General features: G+C 42.5%; 1 protein-coding gene across 1 annotated transcript in view; it reads right to left on the minus strand.

Annotated features, from left to right (window-relative positions):
• Positions 1–2,606: 2,606 nt before the first annotated feature.
• The window catches only part of Sncaip (synuclein alpha interacting protein), a 136,190-nt gene continuing 116,504 nt past the window's right edge, over positions 2,607–22,292 (minus strand). The window contains exons 8-12 of the mRNA XM_032885561.1: positions 19,534–19,703; positions 12,570–12,662; positions 11,012–12,071; positions 9,774–9,844; positions 2,607–3,241 (exon numbers count right to left, since the gene is read on the minus strand). Of these exons, the coding sequence (XP_032741452.1) occupies positions 3,157–3,241; positions 9,774–9,844; positions 11,012–12,071; positions 12,570–12,662; positions 19,534–19,703 (1,479 nt within the window). The 3' untranslated portion in view covers positions 2,607–3,156. The remainder of the gene's footprint in view (positions 3,242–9,773; positions 9,845–11,011; positions 12,072–12,569; positions 12,663–19,533; positions 19,704–22,292) is intronic.

Genomic DNA, 22,292 nt, shown 5'->3' on the forward strand with positions numbered 1-22,292 from the left:
TCTTTAACATGCAAACATGTCTCAATTCCTAGAGAAAAGAATGTTTTTGTTTTCAGTTTTGGTATGTTGGTTTTCATTTTTTATATGTTGCACAAAACCGTTCATGGCAAGAAAAAGTAAGTAGTTTCCAGCACCTCCAATTTATCATTTCCTAAGGAACTTGGGCAGTAAAGACGTGCTCCCATATGATTTTAGGACCAGCGATTTAGTGACCAGCAGCATCGCTATTAATTAGGGAATGTGTGGGTTTCAGGCTAGCCTATAGGAATCTGCTCAACCTTCCCTTCCGTACTCACTGCTGTGGGATCTAAATGTTACCTCTGCACAGTTGGGTTGCAGAGTTTCCTGGGTCAAAATTCATCACTCATTCATTCAAACTCCTGACTTTATTTATTTATTTATTTATTTCCTATATTCTGCCTGTATGTATGTCTGTGGACTCCATGCATGCCCGGTGCCTGCAGCAGTCAGAAGAGGGCATCAATCCATGGGGCACGGCAGTTATAGATGGTTATGAGCCACTGGGAGCTAAACTCTTGTTCTCTGTAAGAGCAGCCAGTATTTTTTTTAATTAAATTAAAATTTTTTATTCACTTAACAAACCCTTCTCCACCCCCCTCCTGGTCACTCCCTCCCACAATCTTCCCCTTCTCCCCGCTTCCCTTTTCCTCTGAGCAGGTTCTCCCACCACCCTGGCACTTCAAGTCTCTGCAAGGCTAGGTACTTCCTCTCCCACTGAGACGAGACAAGGTAGCCCAGCTGGAAGAACATATCCCACGTACAGGCAACAGCTTTTGGGATAGTCCTCACTCTAGTTGTTCAGGACCCACACGAAACCAAGCTGCACATCTGCTGTCTAAGTGCGGGGAGGCCTAGATCCAGGTTCTTTGGTTGGTGGTGCAGATTCTTAGAGCCCCAGGGTCCAGGTTAGTTGACTCTGTTGGTCTCCCTGTGGGGTTCCTATACCCTTTGGGGGTGTAATCCTTCTTCCTGTTCTTCCATGAGTCCCCAAGTTCCGTCCACTGGCTGTGGGTGTCTGCATCTGAGTCAGCTGCTGGGTGGAGTCTCTCAGAGGACAACGTGCTCCTGTCTGACATGTCTAACAGAGTATTGTTTACACTGTCAGGGACTGGTGCTTGCCCACGGGATAGGTCTCAGGTTGGGTCAGTTATTGGTTGGCCATTCCCTCAGCCAGTATTCTTAACTGCTGAGACATCTCTCCAGCCCTCCTTTCCTGTGTTTTTATTATTTTCTTGTTTTAAAAATCTGCAAAGTGCTCGAACCCTTCATTTTTCACATTTAAAAACAGTTTCACAAGAAAACTGGGATCTCCATAGACAGAGGGAACATTTTCTGGATCGCTGTCCTGGCAGACCACATTTTGGGCCAACAACCACATGTTACTTACTTATGTGGCCCCGGAAGCCTCCTCTGCAGGAAACCGGAAGGCACATTTCATACTCACTTGCTTGTGTTCTATTAGAATCTTGAGCAAGAGTCTACAACAGTGCAGAAGCAGACAATAGGGCAGAGGTGGTGATGTCCCCAAACCAGAAACAGGGCATCTCACTACAGTGCAAGGCAGCATAAAAATGGCACCAAGCCATGCAGTATCAGCCATTTTCAGTGACGACACACTGAACACAACCAACACTCACAGATGTGTTGCATCATGAACAGGAAGGAACCTTTTCTTTGTATAGGTCATTCATATCATTTTCCTGATTTCTCAAGAAGGTAATGTTGCTCGTCCAAGACAAAGAGCTGTCCATAGCTTTGTCCCAGGAGGTGATGATCTTGGTGAGAATCATGAACAGCTTTTACCAATGCCTCCTTCTGGTATCAACTAGTGGCATACCCTTTGTGCACAGAACTTAAGTGTCCCCAAAGTTGCATTTCCTAACCTATAAAATGAGAATAGTGATATCGTCATGTAGTGGCTAGCTCGTAAAAGATCCTCAAATATTAATCTCTTCTACAACTCATTGTATCTCACTAAACCAAGCTGACTCCCATTTGCGAACTAACTTTTAGATTCAGACATTTGACCTGCTCTGTGCACCAGGACACATAGTGGCCTGCATTAGATGGCAGGAACATTTTGAGGAGCCACTATCGTATTATCTGTACTCACTCCCGTGGTAAGAAGACATTTTGTTCTTAACAACCTGACAACCTCTCATAGGCCACGTCAACACTTTGAAAATAAAATGCTTGTAGTTTCATCCGAAATGTATTTTTTTCCATGAAAAGATGAACCTTCTTGTAAGTTATTGCTTACAGGGATTGAAAGAGCTGGGTCAACAATAAGACTGTTATGAACTTGGGCTCCACACTCCCACAGGGATTAGACAAGCCTCATGATGTGTTGAAGGCAGAAAAAAGTGACCCAAGCATGCATGAACCTTTAGTTGTCCTTTGTGTTTTCCCATGTCAACGCTGAGGTCTGGGAAGGCAGAAGGACTGCTTGCTTTGCATACCGTCTAATCTTCCTGGGTTTAATGAATTCTAGAATGTTTTATTTGTCCCCTCCCCACTGGGAGCCAGCTAAACAGCCCGGTTTCCTCTTGATATCAAGTAGCAGCAATCAAAATACTTTCAAAGCCTTTTAGAAATCAGCGCTTCACAGATTTATTAGAAAGTAGATGCCCTGCCCCCCATGCCCAGAGTCGGCTGTTACAAATGTTTAATTTTCTTTATTAAAAAAGTAGAAATGACAGAAAAACACACTGGACAGAAAATAAAACCAGTGACCTGGCCTCACTGAGCTGAGCAGCAGCTGCCCTTGTTACGAAGAAGGTGAACATCTAATCAACATCAGCAAATCCTCATGCAATTCACAAAAACACTAGTCGTGTCAGGTGCTGGTGGATGTGCTTCGAGAAGGTCGACTCAATCAAATGTCCAATGTGTCAATGCATACATTGCCTGATCATGTTTTCAAACAGCATATTAAAAAAGAAATCAAACAAGTTCTATGTACAGATATGGTCCAAAATGTATCTTATAACAAGTCTCATATTATAAATTTAAGGCATCCAGATATTCTGCTCAGCTGGTGAGGTGTCGTTCTCATGGTCTGATTGCCACAGTGGATAGTCCATTAACTCCCAACGGTGGCCAGAGGGCATGTGTGAGACTCACGCTAAGAGTAATTTATAAGAAGAGTTCCTTTGGCTCTGGTTCAGCAATGTGCTTTATGTTGTAGGTTTTCTTCGTGTTTCTTTTGATGTCATTAAGCCTAAGCAGAAGAGAGAGAAACCACAGGCCAAAATTAGACAGAACTATGGTCAGTTACAAGACTATGCTGCAAAAGAGCTCACCAGAAATGGGAATCAGCCCGAACCATACTGGGGAGCATTTCGTTCCAGGAGGCAAATTATTTGCTTCTCATATAAACCACTGTTACGATGCAATGAAAGCAGTCATCATGGAAAAATGAACACTTACTGAACACATTTGAATTTGGCTCCAGAAGCAATTTCTCCACCATATTGATTGGAATTCAGGCACTTTGTAGTCAAGGGGATTTTATCAGGGAGAAATATGATAGGATGTACAGCATTGTTGGGTGAATGGAAGCAAGAGGTTTTGGTTTTTGTTTTTAAATAATTTCCTCACAAGGAATTATTGGTGACACTTTGAATTCTATAGGAACTTGGAGTCTTGAGAGTTTGCTAAGAATGGTTTTAGGCATGATTGCTGAGCGACATGTTGAAAGCCTACACACAGGTGAAGGTACAGAAACCAGAAAGTTCAGAAACATGAGAGCTGTTTCCCCTCAATACTCACTGTCTGTTAGGTCTGTGGAAGAAGAGGACAAAGGAACGGATGTTTCTTTATAAGTGAATTTTTCTCTGGATAAGATACGTATTCTTTTTCATCAGCTGTTAAATGTATACCATTCAGAAGCTTCTGGGGAGAAGCTAGCCTTTGTTAGCAGGCAAACCTATGTACGACTCAGTTCTAACTGTTGGTACATAAGATACACTCAAATGCTTTTCTGGTAATAGTTCTAACATTTGGATGCAGGACAAGCCCAAATGTGGCTTTATGACCTCAAAACCACGCTTGCTTACTGCTATGGCTTGGACATGGTTGGAGTGTGTCCCTCAGGGGCTTCTGTGTGTAGATTTCAAGAACCTATGGAGCCTAGAGGAGGAGATCTTGGAATCCCCCTGACTGAGTCCTTGTGGCTTCATAAGAAGAAATAGTCTGGGGATGTAGTTCAGTGGTAGAGTGTTTGGCTAGAATGCATAAAGTCCTGGGTTCAATATCCAACACTTAGAGGGAAAAATAAAAGGAGAGAGAGAGAAGTGGAGGGAGGGAGAGGCTAAAAATGGACTTACTGTTAATATAAACTCTTGAGCCAGACTGATCAAATTCAAATGCTGGCTCCAGAGTTTATAACCATCACTACTGTGTAATCTTGGGCAAGAGACATAATCAGCTATGCCTTTTTCCAGTGTGCAAAATATGGATAATAATAGCATCCGCCATGCATATCATTGCGCAGATTAAAAGAGCAGAGATGTTATAAGGCGTCTGGAATATTTGCCGGGCTATTTTAAGTGCACTCATATTTTTATCATCCATAGTGGTGTGCCAGCAGTTGATAGGGATAATATCTGAAACTGACAATTTCTATAAACATGGCATTTAGAAATGCAGAATGTTGAAGAAAATATGACAGGAACGGGCATGGTAGATTCAGAAGAATATGTACAGTGAATGGATGGGGCACTGTGAGAGATGGCAGGCTTTCTTATTGATTAATTTTGTTCTTTGGCAATTTCATACGTGTAAATAATATGTTCTGACCACTCCCTCTCCATTCTCTCTTCTCTTCCTCTCCCCTCTCTACAGGTTCCTTTCTGAGATTCATGACTTTTGGTTTTGTTTTCTGATCCATCTAGTTTAGCGGGGACCACTGGTGTGAGTGTTGGATTGGAGCGATTCACTCAAGCCTGTTGTTACCGCTAATGGCTACCCACGTGAGGGAAGAGAGTCTTCCTCTTCAGTCTATCAGCAGCAAATTGCTCAGAAGTGCAGGGTAGGGTCCCCTCGGCCCTTCTCCCACTTATTCCTGACTGTTGAAGCTTTTGTTTTGCTATTATTACTCATATGCATTCATATTATCTTGATGGAAATTCAATTAAAATAAATAAGCTGAAACGTTTCATTCTAGGTTAAAGATACCTTAGTTCACACTTTTTCAAAGGGCATTTTTACTTCGGTAGAATGGAATGTTGCTTTTATCATCCTCAGAAGAGCCCTGTTTCTGCAGGAAAAACCTAGTTTGATCACAGAAAGCCAAGTCGAAACCAAGTAAACTGTTAATTTGAGACATTTAATACGATGATAAATCAGCCTTCCCGAATCCTTCAGTTGCTCAACCCTTCAACTGCCAGAATGCAAGAGAACAAAAGTGGGCAATTCTGGCACAAATTATTCAGATAATTGTTGTGCCTCGACTTTATTCTTGGATATGAAATCACATTCTGAGTGACCAAAATTAAAAAGGAGGGAAGCATGATGCTTAAATGACTGGTTTTCAAGTAATCCGGTGTGCTGAATCATCTAGGCACACATTCTGTTCCCACAGCACGTGGCAAAGCCACAGCAACAGACAGGATCAGTGGGCCGTGGCTCGCAGCCTGCCATACCACCTCCCTGCTAACCCAAGGAAGGTGCCACTAAGTGTGCTCTCTTACAGTTTTACTTGTAGCGTATCTATATTGTTTATCTACTAAAAGATGGAATTCGGTTTCAAAACCAAATGAGTGCTTTAGAACTCAAATTGACACTTACTGAAGAAGGGAGATGTGAGACTCAAATATACCCATAGAACATAACCTCCTCCAGGTGGCTCTGTGGCGCAATGGATAGCGCATTGGACTTCTAGTGACGAAAAGAACATAACCTCCTCCCCCAGTCCCCCAGGATAATACAGACAAGGTTTTCTTTTGCTTTCTTTCCCTGTTTCTCCCTTCTTTTCCTCTGTTAGGCTCCTTTTCTTTCTATATATTTATCAAGTCTCTTCCATATGCCAGACACTGGGAGTGCACAGGTGCTCTCAGGAAGCTTCGGCAATAGTTTCTGTGCCTATCCTCCTTTAAATATCTTCACTACGAGCTCCCCAAGTTCAGTAACCATATCTTACTTTGGGAAAAAAATGTGTCGTTTGTTTGTGTGTGGCAGGGGAGTGCACATGTGGGTACATATTCATGTAAGTACAATTGTGTGTGTGTGTGTAGGTATACATGCACACATGTACACATGTATGTGGTGGACAAAGGACATGATGTCCCTCGGGCATTAGCTAACTTCTTTGCTGAGCTTGGGTCTCTTGTTGGCTTGGAGTTCACTGATGTTTGGCTGAATAGTTGGCCATGGGACAGCGTGGGTCAGCCTGTTTCTGCTGACTCAGCACCGGGAGTACAAGCCCACACCACTAGAACTAATATTTTTAAGTGTGTTCTGGGTTAAAGCCTTCATGTCTGCACAGTAAGTACTTTACTGGTCCAGGGATTTTCCCAGTTCCACTAAATATATGCTTTCTTGATGAAGACATGGAAAAGGAAGGTGTGGTTACCCAGGGGTGTGGCTCAGACAAGGTTATATCTGTGCTGATTTCAATCAACCTATACATCTCTAAAATCCAAAGATGCCCTTAGTAATGGCAGACTTATGATATGGCTTTGACACTGTAAGACATATCTTCTTTGGGCTTGCTTCACAACTGTACCTTCAGGAAAGAGGAAAACAGAGTGGAGATGGAGAAATGAACTGTTTGTCTTAGGATTTCTGACTATCATTGACTGACTAAATTGGACTGAACATACTAAAGAATGTGTCCTGGTGGGGTAGTTTTCATTTCTAAAGAAGAGTTTTCTCTCCATTCTATGAGCATCAGCAAACTACTGGGAGAGTGACATCTGTCCCAGCCCTGTGCCAAAAATATTTTCTTTGAAGTAGCATTGGATACCTTGAATCTATGCAAAATATTTGACATTAGCTCTTGGCTTTGTATGTATAAGTCTTAAGGTGGCTAATTCATAGGTAATAAAAAGCAGTCTAAGTTTCGATCGCGTCATGTCTTTTTAAGGAGTCCTCTTACGTTGGTGCTAGGATTGGGTCTTCAAGAAAGAGTGTCACCGGCTTAGAGAGGGTGTTGTTGGAGGTAGCCATATTCTGGACCAAGCTACCCTAGGCAGTCCCAAACTTGCAAATGGATGCTTCATTGGTATTTTAGACCAGAAATAATACACATTCCTTTGGTACTGTAAAAACTCAGTCAACTTATCCTCTTGAAAGAAAAAAAAGAAAAGATTAATCTGTTTCCTCTAAGTCATCTTCTGGAGTTGAGATGCTGAGAAGGTTGTTCAAAGCAATAAGGTTAAGGGCCACTGAAAAGAAATTCAAGATTCTGCTATCACCCTGTGATCAATTTAGAAAACTTAACTAGCCATCGGAACCGTGGTACAACACTGAATGGCATTCTTTAAGATGCTGCACTTACTGGTTCTACTTTTCTTTTAGCAATAAAAGCATTAAAAAAATTCTTAGAAACTAGGTTGTGACTTCAGAATCCTGGAGCAAATATCACACCACATCTGCTGACAGGGGCGTCAGTAGCAGGGAGCTGTTGACATCTTCACTCAAAGTCTAGGCATCCCTCCACTATTTCAAGAAGCCACTTGCTGTTCTAGCAAGTTCTTCGGTCAAGATCTGAAGTCAACATTCATAGGTGAACTTCTGCACTCTGCTCCCATAGGTAAATGCTGCAGGCACCAGAGTTACTTCTGTCCTGTTCGTTTACACATCTCATCCTAGCCTTAATTCCTCTGAGGAACCTTGATTTCAGGCAGAAAGGCATCCTTGATTTGTCTGTGGAGTAGATGAGGCTGGTGCTATCTGTGTGCAAGTGATGAATAAAATGAGAATAAAAATTTATTCTCTCCAATGTGAAAAGGAAACAACAAACTAGACTTCCTGGTTTTTGATGGAAACCCATACTAAACTAAAACCGAAATAAAGTATATATTAAGATATGGGGTAGTGAGATGAGGTCTGGATGTTAACTCAATACTGTGACTATACGTAGTTTGGATTTTCCAACTATTTAGCATTGAATTCAAACCTTTTCACTATACAAGGCCAGCGAATCTGCTAGCTTAATAACTGAGTCTTTAGAAGGACTGTCCCCTAAGTGCAGTGGGAAAGTGTTATGGTTGTCTCAGACAACCGAGTGGCCCTCTAACCTCATTTTGTGCTCTGAGTCTTTGTAATCCTATTCAACTGAAATGCCCAGCTTTCTTCCTTTCCTTGTAAAAAGGCAGGGTGAAACATTTCTGGCAGGAAAGATCTGCTGTGACATTAATTATCTCGTTCCCAGTTGCTCTAGGAGTCTGGAAGGCATTTTTCCTTTCTGCTTCCAGGGAGTTTGCCAAATCTTTGTGCTCCTTTGTCTCAGGCACAAAAGCGTAAGTTTTCAGGGACCAAGGAGACACATCCAACCTAAGACAGGCAGAGGAAAGGGGTGAGAATAGCTGAGACGAACAAAAGCAGGATAGTACCAATGTTTGGAAGGACAATGAGGTTTCTCCATGTCACGCTCCCATCTCTAACCCTGGCACTGAACAGCACTGAACAGGAGCCTCTGTCGCGGGAAGCAGTCCTGACTGCATTTAGACCACCTGCCATCAGCTGCTCACTGGTGACTGTGAGGAATCCGAGGTATTCTTCCTTCAATGCACCGAATTGACGAGACCCCTGACGATAGCCTGCTAACATGACTAAGATTTGTTTTCCACCCAGACCGGATATAGACACAGGCAGACTGACTCCGATCTAGGGAAGGTCAAAAAGAGAAACATTTTCTGGAAGTTATGTATTCTGAACTAAAATCTGTATGTATAGTACACAAATTCTTTGGAGGATTCTGGAGGAATGCTGAATACTGCGTCGTGACTTTTAAATTTCTAAGATGTTTTAAAAAACCAACGCTTTGCTTTTAAAATGGGTTTTGAGGTTTAATGCTTCTCAAATAAACTAGTCAAGAGGAACTGACTACATCATTTCCGGTCACTCTGCCCACTTCCTGCCAGGTCAGGAAGCACACTAAACCTCAGAAGGGTTTTGCCCAAGTAGAAATCCTAGTCACTCACTGGTGACAGGGTCTTCTTTCTTATAGGAGCACAGACTATGTATTTGGACTTGTGAACATTTTGCAAAAGACTCTTATTTTATCTGTGGACCTTCATCAGAACGACTTCTGGACCGGAAGTGGTTCACAGTACTAAGCGGGAAAGCTTCCCGCGGCAGAGGCATGCTTCTGAGAGGCACGCTCCTCTTGTGATGGGCAGATATGTTTATCAGTAGTGCAGAAACAAAGCCCCAGCTCACACTTGAAATTCTGATTTCTGAAGGGCAGCTGACCTCTTCTACTCACGACTGAACTTAATTTCTATACTTACTTGGCACTAAGCTCCCTTAAAATGCAAACTGAAGGCCAAAGTCAACTAAGGAACATGTGAGTTTGTGAATAGAGTAGACTTTCCCAACTGATGAAGCCTCTCCAATGGGTACCAGCTACCTTCCTAGGACCTAGCTGCCACGGGAACCCATGTCTCTTTGGCAGAAGTTTCTTCTCCCTTGGTGCTATATCCTATATCCCCTGATTACAAACATTGCAGCCACGTCATTTCAAAGCTCATGCAACTCTAAGCAAAGGCATGGCAGTGTCGCACAGTGCACTCTCCGCCACATACCGTGCATAATCACGCAGATGCTCTTCGACCAGCGCATTAGAGGGAAGATGAATGCAGCTGCTGTACATCGCCTAGAGAAGTGCAATTAAGAATTATCCGACAACATGCAACAAGCTTATCACATGCACAGGTCCTGGTTAATCCAAGCCATGCAGGAGATAGTAGAGAAAAGGTGTATGGGGAACTGTGGAGATGATTTTAGTGTTACTGCTCATCAAGAGACTCTCTGAAGTTACTTGGGAATAAATAGGTTTTAATTTTTAAAGCAAAAAGTCTGGTGTCTTAGCTGGAGTATGCTTTTCTCTAGATAAAACAAATACGTGGTAAAGTCGTTTATAATAAGGGAGATGGTAGATAATTTAAAAATTGGTGATGGGGCTGTTGAAGAGATATTACGTAAAACTTGATTCGGTACCACAGCAAGAAATATAGACAGTTCTTAAGACTGTTGTACTAGGAATCCCAACAAGGAATAAAAGATGAGCTTCCGACACTCTACTGGGTGGTTTAGTAAATGGGAGAGTGAATGATCCAAGGCATTCCTTCCACAGAGAGATTTGCACTTTGGCTGCTACACTGTTTTTGATGGCATGTCAAGCGCAGAGCATGCAGAAATCGCTGCCTAAAACGATGTTCCTATCTCTTATTCTTAGAGGCGGGTTTCCAAGAAGTGCCGCTATAAATGACTGCACAATGCATTCGGCCTTCTCCTGTCCACTGGCAAGCCCTTCAGTCTCTCCAGTATCTAGTCAACACTTAGAGATGTGTGTGCTAACAGGCCATGTGGCGGTCCCTGGGGGATATTCATTTCAAAGGTTATTTGAGTTAGATCGTTTAGAAGAAATGGGCTTTCTGTTTATATGCTTTTAAAGTGGGCTTTTGTACCCAGGCCACAAGGAGAACAGACTCTTCCCGAGACAGAATCAGTGCCAATGGCGGACCGATTTAATGCCGACGGGTGGTTTCATCTTGTATAAATGCCTCTTGGCTTACAACTTGTAATGCCCAAAGCACAAGAAACTGGGATCAGACCTAATCTGCGATTTCTTTACTCACTTCTCTCTGTTTTCTCCAAAGGAAGTGCAAGGGCATTCATCTTAAACTGGCATGTGTCATTAAAATATATATGAATTTTTGAATCTTGGGGTGGCCTCTCTCCAAGGTGGCACAAGTCAGTAACAATAACACAATCAATGAAAAGTAATACAAGCATAAATACATCTCCAAACAGCACTCACTGCCTTATTCTTTCCCTTGCTAGCAGGGCTCACAGGGTTTCCCTTGGCATCTGCTGTCTTCCTTCCAAGTGACGTCAAGGGTAGTGTGCAGGTCCTCAGCTGGCTGGCTGGCTGGTAGTTATTATTGTTGTTCTGATTACCACTTAAACTCTCCATGATGGATCGGAAGGTTCCAAAAGGCCTTTTCATTTGTTCTCCTGACTCACTAGTCCTCTGGGGGGCCCTGCCCCTCTCTTTGTCTTTTTCTCCATTTAGTTCAAGGCTAGTTTGCTCCATTTGCACGACAGGCTCCTCAAAGGTCACTCTCAGTTTTGAGTTTTGGGATGTCCGGCGCTTGGATGATGGAGACTTGAGGGCACTCTTGGGGCTTGTAGCAACTTTCTGGGCAGCGGCACTGTCAGGACTGCACTGAGTGGCTTCTGTAGAAGGCTGGGTTGGAGGAGTCATCCCCAGGCCTGGGCAATGGGAGTCCAAGTCTGGTTCACTGCTTTCTGAAGTGGGAGATGGGCTGTGCCCATCCAGGGATTTGGAGGCCTTCATACCAAAAGGAAACCTGCGTCCTGATGCCACAGAGTGTTTCTTTATCATCAGGTGTAAGCTTTCTGCGCTGTCCACATTCTCCACACTTTCCACAATGGGCTGTGGTCTAGGTCTGTCCACTCTTTTCACAGGAGTATTTTTGGGGTCCTCAGAGTTGTTTGAATCCGTGTCAGATTCACTCAAAGATCTCTGCATCAGCTGCCGAAGTCTGGCTAGCTTCAGTTCCCTCTTCTCTAGAGGTATTTTTTTCGAATTCCTAGAGGATACCTGAGCATCCTGGAATTCCAATGACAGCTTTTCCTGGGTGCAGACATTCTCTGATATTTCTTTCCCCAATAACTGACGTAGGATTTTATCAGAGTCTTCGTCTTTTCCTTTGGTCCTAGCCCTGCTGGAGACTGATAAGCTTCCAAGGACTTGTATTCCCTCCTGGGTTCCCAGTTTGCTTTTGCCTGTAGACTCGTCATCTGCATCTAGAATTTTCCACTGGGACTTTCTAGAAGCTGGTGAGGAGGGTGAACTAGAAGGAAGATAAAGAAAATATAAGATGGTTTTACTGCACTAGATGCATCCATAAGACCTTGCATAACCTTTGATAGAATTATTGATTTATGGAAAACAAGATTAGAATTACATAATGTTTTCTTCTGAACAATTAACAAAGACTCCATTCTATCAGCTGTAGCCAGAGCATGACAGAATTGGTCTGTTTTATTTTCTATGAGCCACTTTTGTATGAATTTCTTTACTTCTGTTTCCTACAATCTAATAACCCTATACATCCTTGTTCTCATTTCACGGGGCAATACAGGTGGCACAAAGAAATAGAAATGCTGCGCTGGAAACTACCTCAGGTCCTATGATCCCAGACACAGACATTTCATTGTGATATTTTTATGTTTGTAGGAATAAAGTATTTTCTTGAAAACTGTTAAATGGAATAAACAGAATGCTAGAAGAACATTTAAAGATTTCATCACATAGCCAACAATTCAAATAGCAATATGACTGGGGTTACCTGGGTGAAGATGGGAGGGACTTGCCCTCTGATTTCTGGGCTTCTAGAAGTTGTTGGAGTTGACTCTGAAGTGTGACGCGCTCCACTGTCTGCCTGTAGGAAACAACCAAGGAACACAGTGTGTGATGTATGGCTGCTGGCAGACTAGAGGGAGAAGACTCTTCATGAAAACTCAGCAAAGGCATCCACTCAGAAGCCTTAAAAATGAAAAATGTTTTCATCCCCATTCTTCAGTTTCCCAAGTGTTGAAAAGGACAGTTATTGTTCACATTAGTGACAAACCATGAAGAAATGAATAGCTCATCAATACGAGTGAAGGAATTTCAATCATTTCTGCAATGGCAACTATTAAAGCACTGTTATTTGAATACCTATGGGCATATAAAAACTTGGCTACTAATTGTGTGTATATTATACTTTACTAGTCTTAAATGAAAAAGGAATACTATAAATACTATGTGTTATACATTCTAATTTGTGTGCGTGTGTGTGTGTGTGTGTGTGTGTGTGTGTGTTCGTGTGCGTGTTTGTGTATGTGTGTATGAATGTGCTCATGGAGACCAGGAGTTGCTGTTGCATGTCTTCCTCAATCACCCTGCATCTGAGTTTTTGACACAGGTTTCTCACTGAACTGGGGCTCATGGTTCAGCTAGAGTGGCAGGCCTTAGGGCACCTCCTTGTCTCTGTCAATAATACCAGGATGATGGGTGCAAGCAGCTATGTCAGCTACTATTCTAGGAAAATCCCTTCCATCACCAGAACAAAGATTTAGAAGGATTTCAACATGTTGCTAATGATTTCTGAACTATTGTAGTTCTTTGTTTCTGAGGCAGTGTCTCTCTGTGTAGCTCTAGATAGCTCACTATGTAGACCAGGCTGACCTACTGAGTTCTGCCTGTCTGCTTCCTTCACGCTGGGATTAAAGGCATGGGGCACTTTGCTTAGAAATTTGAAAAGTGTTTGCAACAGTTTACTAATCATAAAATATAATTAAACACGACACAAAATAACTACTTTTACTTTGGGTAACAGAGTTTTGTACTCTCTTATGAAAAGGAAAATTTATGTGCAGTAAGAGTCCGTTTCCTCGGGACATAAGAGTATGTGTAACAGAATGTGCTTGGAAGTTAAGAAAATAGAGTGAAAGTCACAGCTATAGGAAGAAAAATATATATTTAGAAAATACATATTAATTATTATAGAAAGTGTGACTAGTTAATCAATTTGACTGACTGTTTTATTTGTATATCTAGTTTTTGAGACAGGGTCTCATTCTGTAGCCTTGTGTAGCCTAGGGCTTACCATTTAGACTGGCCTGGCCTTGAACTCATTACGGAGCACCCTCTGCGTCAGCCTTCCAAATTCTGGGATTAAAGCAAATTAACTCTTATTCTACAGGAATGAGGCACATTTATTGAATGCAGGATACAGTTTTCCAAGAATATTTGTCTATGTCCAAATTCCCAGAAGACATAAATATGTTGTGTTATTAGCAAAAGAAAGTGACATGGAGTATGGCTGATATAATATGAAGGTCTCACATGGAGGCTACTTTACCCTACTATATAAGCCTTTCACAGTGGGAAGGACTTGACCCTGCTGCTGATGTCAGATATAGAGAGGGGGATTATGGGCTGTGGGATGCAGCTGGGGTGACCCCATCTAGCAGATGAAGGATGGCAGGAACCCAGTCATCCAAATGCAGGGAACTGATCCTGCAGCAATCTGAAGGAGCAGGACCTACGCTTGCCCAACAGCCTGTTTTCTAGGATAGGTGCCTTGTAAACCCCTAGACCTTAGCATTACAACATCCTTACTGACCCCTAACCTACAAAAATATAAAGTAAATTTGTCTTCGGTTAAGCCACTAATTTTGTGATAGTTTGTTATAAGCAACAGGAAACTAATATGGTTAGCATAAAAATAGTAACAGCTCTCAGGAGCTGGGGCATGAACTGAATGGAGGGGTTATAAGAACTACTATTGCTTCCACAGCTTAGGTATGAATTAAAAGAAGCCTGCCATTCTTGCATGGTATTGGCGCATACACTCAACAACTATGCCTGTATATTTCTACGTAGTCAGGTCCTGATAGTGTTTTTTTACAAGTCCCAGTATCTTTGTTTTTCTTAGAAGTGGTCAGCATTCTTTCTAACAATTCAATCCCCAAACCAAGTCAAGTCTGTAACCTCACTTCATCTCACCTATACTGCCAAACTCACTGATTCAAACTTAGTCATGGGGCTTGGCAGATGGCTCTGATGCTAAGTGCATTTGCTCCTTTTGTAGAGGACCTGGGTTTGATTTCTAGCACCCACCCTGGGATACTCAGAACAACTTGTAATGCCAGCTTCAGGGGACCCAATGCCTCTTCTGGTCTCCATGGTGACCTGTATACACATGGTACAGATATATACTCAGTCCCCCCATATATATATATGTGCTAAAAATCAAGGTCAATGTTAAGTAACAGCACAAAAAACAAAACCCACAAAGTTTTCTAAAGCAGGACCTAGCACATTCTTTTTTTTTTTTTTTTTTTTTTTTTTTTTTTTTTAACTTGAGTATTTCTTATGTACATTTGGCAAACATCCCCTTCCCTCCCCCCCCCTTCCTTATGGGTGTTCCTCCCCCCCCCCCCATTGCCCCTCCCCCGACAGTCTAGTTCACTGGGGGTTCAGTCTTAACAGGACCCAGGGCTTCTCCTTCCACTGGTGCTCTTACTAGGATATTCATTGCTACCTATGAGGTCAGGTCCAGGGTCCAGCCATGTATAGTCTTTTAGGTAGTGGCTTAGTCCCTGGAAGCTCTGGTTGCTTGGCATTGTTGGCCATATGAGTCTCAAGCCCTTCAAGCTCTTCCAGTTCATTCTCTGATTCCTTCAGACCCCGTTCTCAGTTCAGTGGTTTGCTGCTGGCATTAGCCTCTGTATTTGCTGTATTCTGGCTGTGTCTCTCAGGTTCGATCTACATCCGGCTCCTGTCGGTCTGCACTTCTTTGCTTCATCCATCTTGTCTAATTGGGTGGCTCTATATGTATGGGCCACATGTGGGGCAGGCTCTGAATGGGTGTTCCTTCAGTCTCTGTTTTAATCTTTGCCTCTCTCTTCCCTGCCACGGGTATTCTTGTTCCCCTTTTAAAGAAGGAGTGAAGCCTTCACATTTTGATCATCCGTCTTGAGTTTTCATTTGTTCTAACCACTAGGGTAATTCAAGATTTGGGCTAATAGCCACTTATCAGTGAGTGCATACCATGTATGTCTTTCTGTGATTGGGTTAGCTCACTCAGAATGATATTTTCCAGTTCCAACCATTTGCCTACGAATTTCATAAAGTCGTTGTTTTTGATAGCTGAGTAATATTCCATTGTGTAGATGTACCACATTTCTGTATCCATTCCTCTGTTGAAGGGCATCTGGGTTCTTTCCAGCTTCTGGCTATTATAAATAAGGCTGCGATGAACATAGTGGAGCACGTGTCTTTTTTATATGTTGGGGCATCTTTTGGGTATATGCCCAAGAGAGGTATAGCTGGATCCTCAGGCAGTTCAATGTCCAATTTTCCCTCAGACTGATTTCCAGAATGGTTGTACCCTGCAACCCCACCAACAATGGAGGAGTGTTCCTCTTTCTCCGCATCCTTTTGCTGTCACCTGAGTTTTTGATCTTAGCCATTCTCACTGGTGTGAGGTGAGATCTCAGGGTTGTTTTGATTTGCATTTCCCTTATGACTAAAGATGTTGAACATTTCTTTAGGTGTTTCTCAGCCATTCAGCATTCCTCAGCTGTGAATTTTTTGTTTAGCACTGAACCCCATTTTTTTAATAGGGTTATTTGTCTCCCTCGGTCTAACTTTTGAGTTCTTTGTATATTTTGGATATAAGGCCTCTATCTGTTGTAGGATTGGTAAAGATCTTTTCCCAATCTGTTGGTTGCCGTTTTTGTCCTGACCACAGTGTCCTTTTTGCCTTACAGAAGCTTTGTAGTTTTATGAGATCCCATTTGTCGATTCTTGATCTTAGAGCATAAGCCATTGGTGTTTTGTTCAGGAAATTTTTCCAGTGCCCATGTGTTCCAGATGACCTAGCACATTCTTAATGGACCAGATAGCTCATATTTTAGGCTCAGGAGTCATTTAGCTTTGAGAACAACTATTCAACTCTGTCCTTGTAGCAAGACTTTAACCTTGCACAACACACAGATGAGTGTAAGTGTCTGTGTCCCAACCAAACTTCTTACAAAGATAGTTGGTTAGCAGGCTTGGCCCAGTTTACTTTTTGCTCACGCTGGGTTAATATAAGACTAACCCCCCTCTCCCCAATGCATTCTACTTTGCAAGTTGGGATGCATTTCAAGTGTGCGTGTGTGCGTGTGCGTGTGCGTGTGCGTGTGTGTGTGTGTGTGTGTGTGTGTGTTATTTTAAGAGAGCTGGGGGAGATGGCTCTGTAGTTAAGAGCATTAACTGCTCTTTCAGAGGACCCGGGTTTGAATCATAAGTAGCTCATAAACATGTATGACTCCAGTTCCTGGGGATCCAATGGTCTTTTCTTCAGGCATCAGGTATACACATGGTGCACAGACATGTGCAGACAAAACACCCATACACAGGAAATAAAATAAAATGAAAAATTATAAAAACAAACAAAACACAGACATTATTTAGAAGGAGAAACTACCCTGGGGACGTGAGCAAGCTAGTGGGGTGGTTAGCAGTGTGCACTCTAAAGCCATGCCCAGGTTCTGGGAAAGAAATACAGTGATGAGGCTAAGGCAGGTGGAGGAAGATTATATAATTCACTTTTAAAAGGTTTACTTGGTGCCTTTCAGTCATCATGACACCATTAAAAAATATCCCATTTGACATCAGTTGTGTTGACTGGAATCACCAGAACAAGGGAGAACACCCCTATTCTCTAGATTTGAAAGAAGCTTCCAGAAAGAATCTATCAGCCTTAAACACAGAGAGAAAACTTTATTTTCATACCATGTCAGTGTGCCAGGATTTCCCTAAGAATGTCACAGACTCGGTAGTTTAAACAACAGGAAATTAAAAAAAAGTTTTTATTTTTATTTTATGTGTACATGTGAGTACTGCATATATGCTTTTGTGCCTTGCAACCTCAGAGGTCAAAAGGAGGTGTCAGATCCCTTGGCACTAGAGTTCTAGGTGGTTGTGAACTGCATGATTTAGGTGTTGGGAATAATCTTTTGCAAAAGCAACACGTGCTATTAACTACTAAACCATCTCTCCATCCCCAGGCAAAAGCAATTTATCACCTCACAGTTTGGGAGACCTAAGTAGTCTGAGATTAAAGTTAACTGTGTTGGTTCATTCTGAGGACATGGTGGTGTCTATCCTGTCCCTTAGGGTCTACTTTTTACTGGCAAATGCTGGCTTCATTGTTGGTTGATATCCCCTCACGAGCACTGCCTTTGAGTTTACATGATGTGCCCTTTGTATATATGGCCCTCTCCATTTCTTATAGGAATACTTGAGACTGGGTTAGGACGCACTCTCATGACCCTACTTGGACTCAAGATCTTCTGTGAATATCTTTTTCCAAATAAGGCTACACTGAAATATTAGGGCTTAGTGTCTTCCTGGCTGAGGAAGAATTCAGTTCTAAATACCTGGCTTTACTAAGAGGAACTTCAGAAGAGCTGAGGTTTGCCATTTCTAGATAATGGCTATAACCAGTTGGTAACAGCATTTGAAAGGAAGAAAGAGGAGGGGTGGGGGGAAGGAGGAGGAGGGAGAAGGAGGAAGAGGAGGGGAGAGAAGGAGGAGGAGGAGGAACAGAAGGAGCAGAAGCAGCAGTAGCAGCAGTAGCAGCAGAAGTAGCAGTAGTAGCATTCAAGGCTATCTGGTCCCAGAGCTCACTATGGGCAAAGGTCAGGTGTTTTCCTACCTTGTAAGTTATTTCCCAACTGCCCTTGTCTGTTACTAATGTCCCACAGCCTAAAAGAGACATAGCCCCAAAGGTGTATCTGGGATTTCTCCATATACACTTCTGGGTTTTCTCACTTCCCTGAAGTATATAATACATGAACAATCAGTGCCCACAGGAGCCCTTTACATATACGTCCCTGGGCTAATAATGTTTGCCCATAGCACTTGGATTCCAAGGCAATTGAATGACTGTTGTCTGTCAGGGTTTAGGGATTGCTTATCCCAGAATAACTAACAGAGAGAGTAGAGTGGTCAGAACTTGATTTTGTAAAGTTCTTTAATAGAACAGCAACGTAGCTATTCAACTTATGAAAAAGAACTGGAGTTGGGTATAAACGCTGAGATTTAAAGAAGTCTATTTTTCTGGGTGTGAAACTTTAGGACAAATACTTTAATGGTTGATTTTAAAGTTCCTCTTCGTGGATATGTCCATTTGTTGTTGGAGGGAGTAGATGATGCTGTGACATTTTTGGAAAGGCATTGGGTAACATCTGCTTACATCCCTAAGATTTTAGGATTGAACCCAGGGCCTTGGCATGTCAGGTAACTGCTCTACTGCTGAGTTATTGTCCCAGCCCTTCTATTTATACTTTTAAAATGGATGCCTTCCACTCTATTCCCTAACCAGAATTTATTTTCAGGAATCCATGTAAGAACATAAAGACATATGTAAGAGTCTGTTCACCATGGAAAATAACTTAGTTATTAGCCCGCGAGCTGCCCAAGCCACGATACACTTCCCTGAAGTGACACGAATGTGGACATATGCTTCCTCTCTACAAAGAGTAATTCCCTTCTGGCAAACCTGCTTGGCACCTAGTGGTTTAATACTAATTTTGCCTCTTTAGAGCTGTTATGTTCAATGTGAACACAGGCTGTGAGCACCTAGGATCGAAGAAAAGATGAGAGGACCCAGACTCCGTTTATACCCAGAATGAAGGAAGCTCCAAAGCCCTTGCCTGAGATCTAAGCACAACAAATCCAAGTCAGACTCCAGGAATCAAGCGGCCACTTACTCCTTTAGCTGCTTGGTCAACTTTACCACTTGTGAGGCCAGTGACATGCAGGTCTCTACCACCACGAGGTACCGGGAACACAGGGTGTGGCCGTGCCGCTCGGCACTCTGGGAGGGCTTTTCCCCAGCGTGGTTCTGCATCGTGACATTTGCTCCATATTCCACCAGGGTCTGCCAGAAAACAAAACAAAACAAAACAAAACAAAACAAAACAAAACAAAACATGTGATTGTATTGGGACTTTCTTCTTATTAAGCAGATTTGTGTGCGCGTATGTTCAGGTGCATGTGTGTTCATGTGCGTGCGTGTGTGTGTGTGTGTGTGTGTGTGTGTGTGTGTGTGTGTGTGTGTGTGTGTGTGTGTAGTCCAGAAGAGGGCATCAGATCCCTAGAGCTGGAGTTATTGATCGTTGTGAAGGTGTTGGAAACTGAACTTGGAACCCTTGGAAGAACAGCAAGTACTCTTAAAGTTGAAGCCCCAGGACTTCCTTCCAAACACTGTTTTTAAAAAACTTTAACAGAATGCTGAGTAGAATTTTTCTCATTATTCCAAAGCCAACTAATTTTCAGAGACCATGGTGTTGGGTGGGAAACAGCAATTCAGAGAAAGGTGTTGCTAGTGATCTTCCTAGCTGACGTCAGAGGCCTCTCCCTTCAGAGCCAACAAAGACACTGATATTACTACTTTCTTCCCCACCTGTAGCCTGTAGGGACAGATCTACCAAACCCCTCCTTTTAGGAGAGAAACAGTGCATGTTTGTGGTATTTTGTCATTTTGATGGTTGGGGGGTCCAAAAGAAAGCATCCTTAAAGTCAGAGGCGCCTGTGGGATATGGAGTGGAATTCTGTCTGTTCTTGTCCTTTTGGGTAACTGGTTTGGGGATGACATTTCCTTAGGTGTTGCTAGGACTACATGATGAAGAATAAAATAATTGAAAAGGAAGAAATGGTACTGTGCAGGGGTTCTCAACCTGTAGGTTATGACTCCTTTGTGGGTCAAACAACCCTTCCGCAAGGTTACCTTAAGAACATTGGTAAACACAGACATTTACATTACAATTCAGTAGAAAATTGCAGTTATGAAGTAGCAATGAAAATAATTTTATGGTGTGTGTGTATGGGGGTCATCACAACATGAAGAACTGTATTAAAGTGTCACATCTTTAGGAAGGTTGAAAACCACTGCGTATAGAGGCCAAGAAGCTGCTTACTGGGGCAATGGCAAAGATACGGCTTGAGTAGACATCGAAGTAGAGAGCTTGGTTTGAACTTGACTCTTTCCCAGGGGAGAGGGTTCTCTAGCATAGTGGGCAGCGATAGATGGAAGGAACTGTATGGACTAAAGGAGGCAAAGCAGGAGCCAGATCTCTCATGGCAAGTACCTGGAGGTTGCCATAGAACAGGACACTGAGCAGAATCAGATGAAGAGGCCTTAGGAAGCCATAGTCTTTCCAGGCTGAATGAGGACATTTGAATTTCTCTCTTAATGCCTTCTCTTTGTTTTTGACAATGCAGTTGGAATGGAGGAGGGTAGGATCCCACAAGGTGTGTTAAAAGCTAATCATGCTTCATGTGACTCTCTTATCTACACTCAAGTATGGAGAAGAGTAACAATGTTTGAATCAGACCTAATATTGAGGTTTAAAACTGTTCTGGAGTAAAATTTAATAGCCAAAAGCAAGTGGAGAAGCTATGGCATTTGGCCAAAGAATTGTGAACAGAGGAGAGGGATATTTAATAGGACATGGCTGAAAGCAATGACCTAAAAACAGGACAATGATTTCATACTAATATTGTGATGTCCTTAGAGTCTGCAAGGAGGCCGTCATTTGACTATTAATAACTTGCTGATCCTGATGTATTCTTTGATGACACAATGACACTGAGAACTCAGCTTATTTTGGTAGTAATGATTTCCTCCCCCCATAAAAACAGTTGTGTGGAATATCATAGGCTGCTAGATTCAGAGGTCATCAAAGAGCTTCATTTTCCTTTTAGATTATGATTGCTCACCATGAAAAGTCAGCTTTCCATAAAGCCACTTCCTCCCCCTCTGGCCTCTTTTCAAGGCGTCACAGAGACCCTGTCAGCAAGGAGCTCCAAGAGACTCAAGGTAAACACGCACTGTTACTCCTGCCCTTGACTCTAACCCCTGCAGTTTTGGTCCCCTTTTCACCCATAAGGACTCTTACTTGCTCTAGTCTCTCATCATCATTATTTTTTAATCTCACACACGGAGGATAGATCCCATCCAAGCTATCCAAGTTTCCATGGCGTCTAGTGCCAAAAACATCATCTGTGTGAAGTGGAATGATGATGCCCTGGAAGGACTGACCACTTCTCTTCGTATATTAAAAAGGAAATGTCTGAAGTTTAAATAGAAGTAGTAACATGGCCTGGGTTTCTTTGGGCTTCAGCAGCTTATGAAATGTTGATTTCAAGATCCTTAAGCGCTGTCTCATCGAATGAAGATGCATCTTTTTAAAAAAAAATCTTCATTTGTCTTTCTTCTACAGAAAAGCACCACTGTCCTTTTGAATCATTTTGCATATATTGGTAAGTATTTTGACTTTCCATTCTACACATGCCTACTCCTTATCACTCCTTTCCAAGTTGGTATCTTAAATTAGGAGATGCATAATTGCCAACGCCGATGAGAGCACATCCAGGTATTCTGAATATTCCCTCTTAGGGTAGCTCTCCCAAGGCAGGCGTGTGAAAGCAGGTCTTCTAGAGAGCTTTCAGGGATTCTCAGCTTTTT

The sequence above is a fragment of the Rattus rattus genome, chromosome 15 (genome assembly GCF_011064425.1).
Source record: "Rattus rattus isolate New Zealand chromosome 15, Rrattus_CSIRO_v1, whole genome shotgun sequence".
NCBI lineage: Eukaryota > Metazoa > Chordata > Mammalia > Rodentia > Muridae > Rattus > Rattus rattus.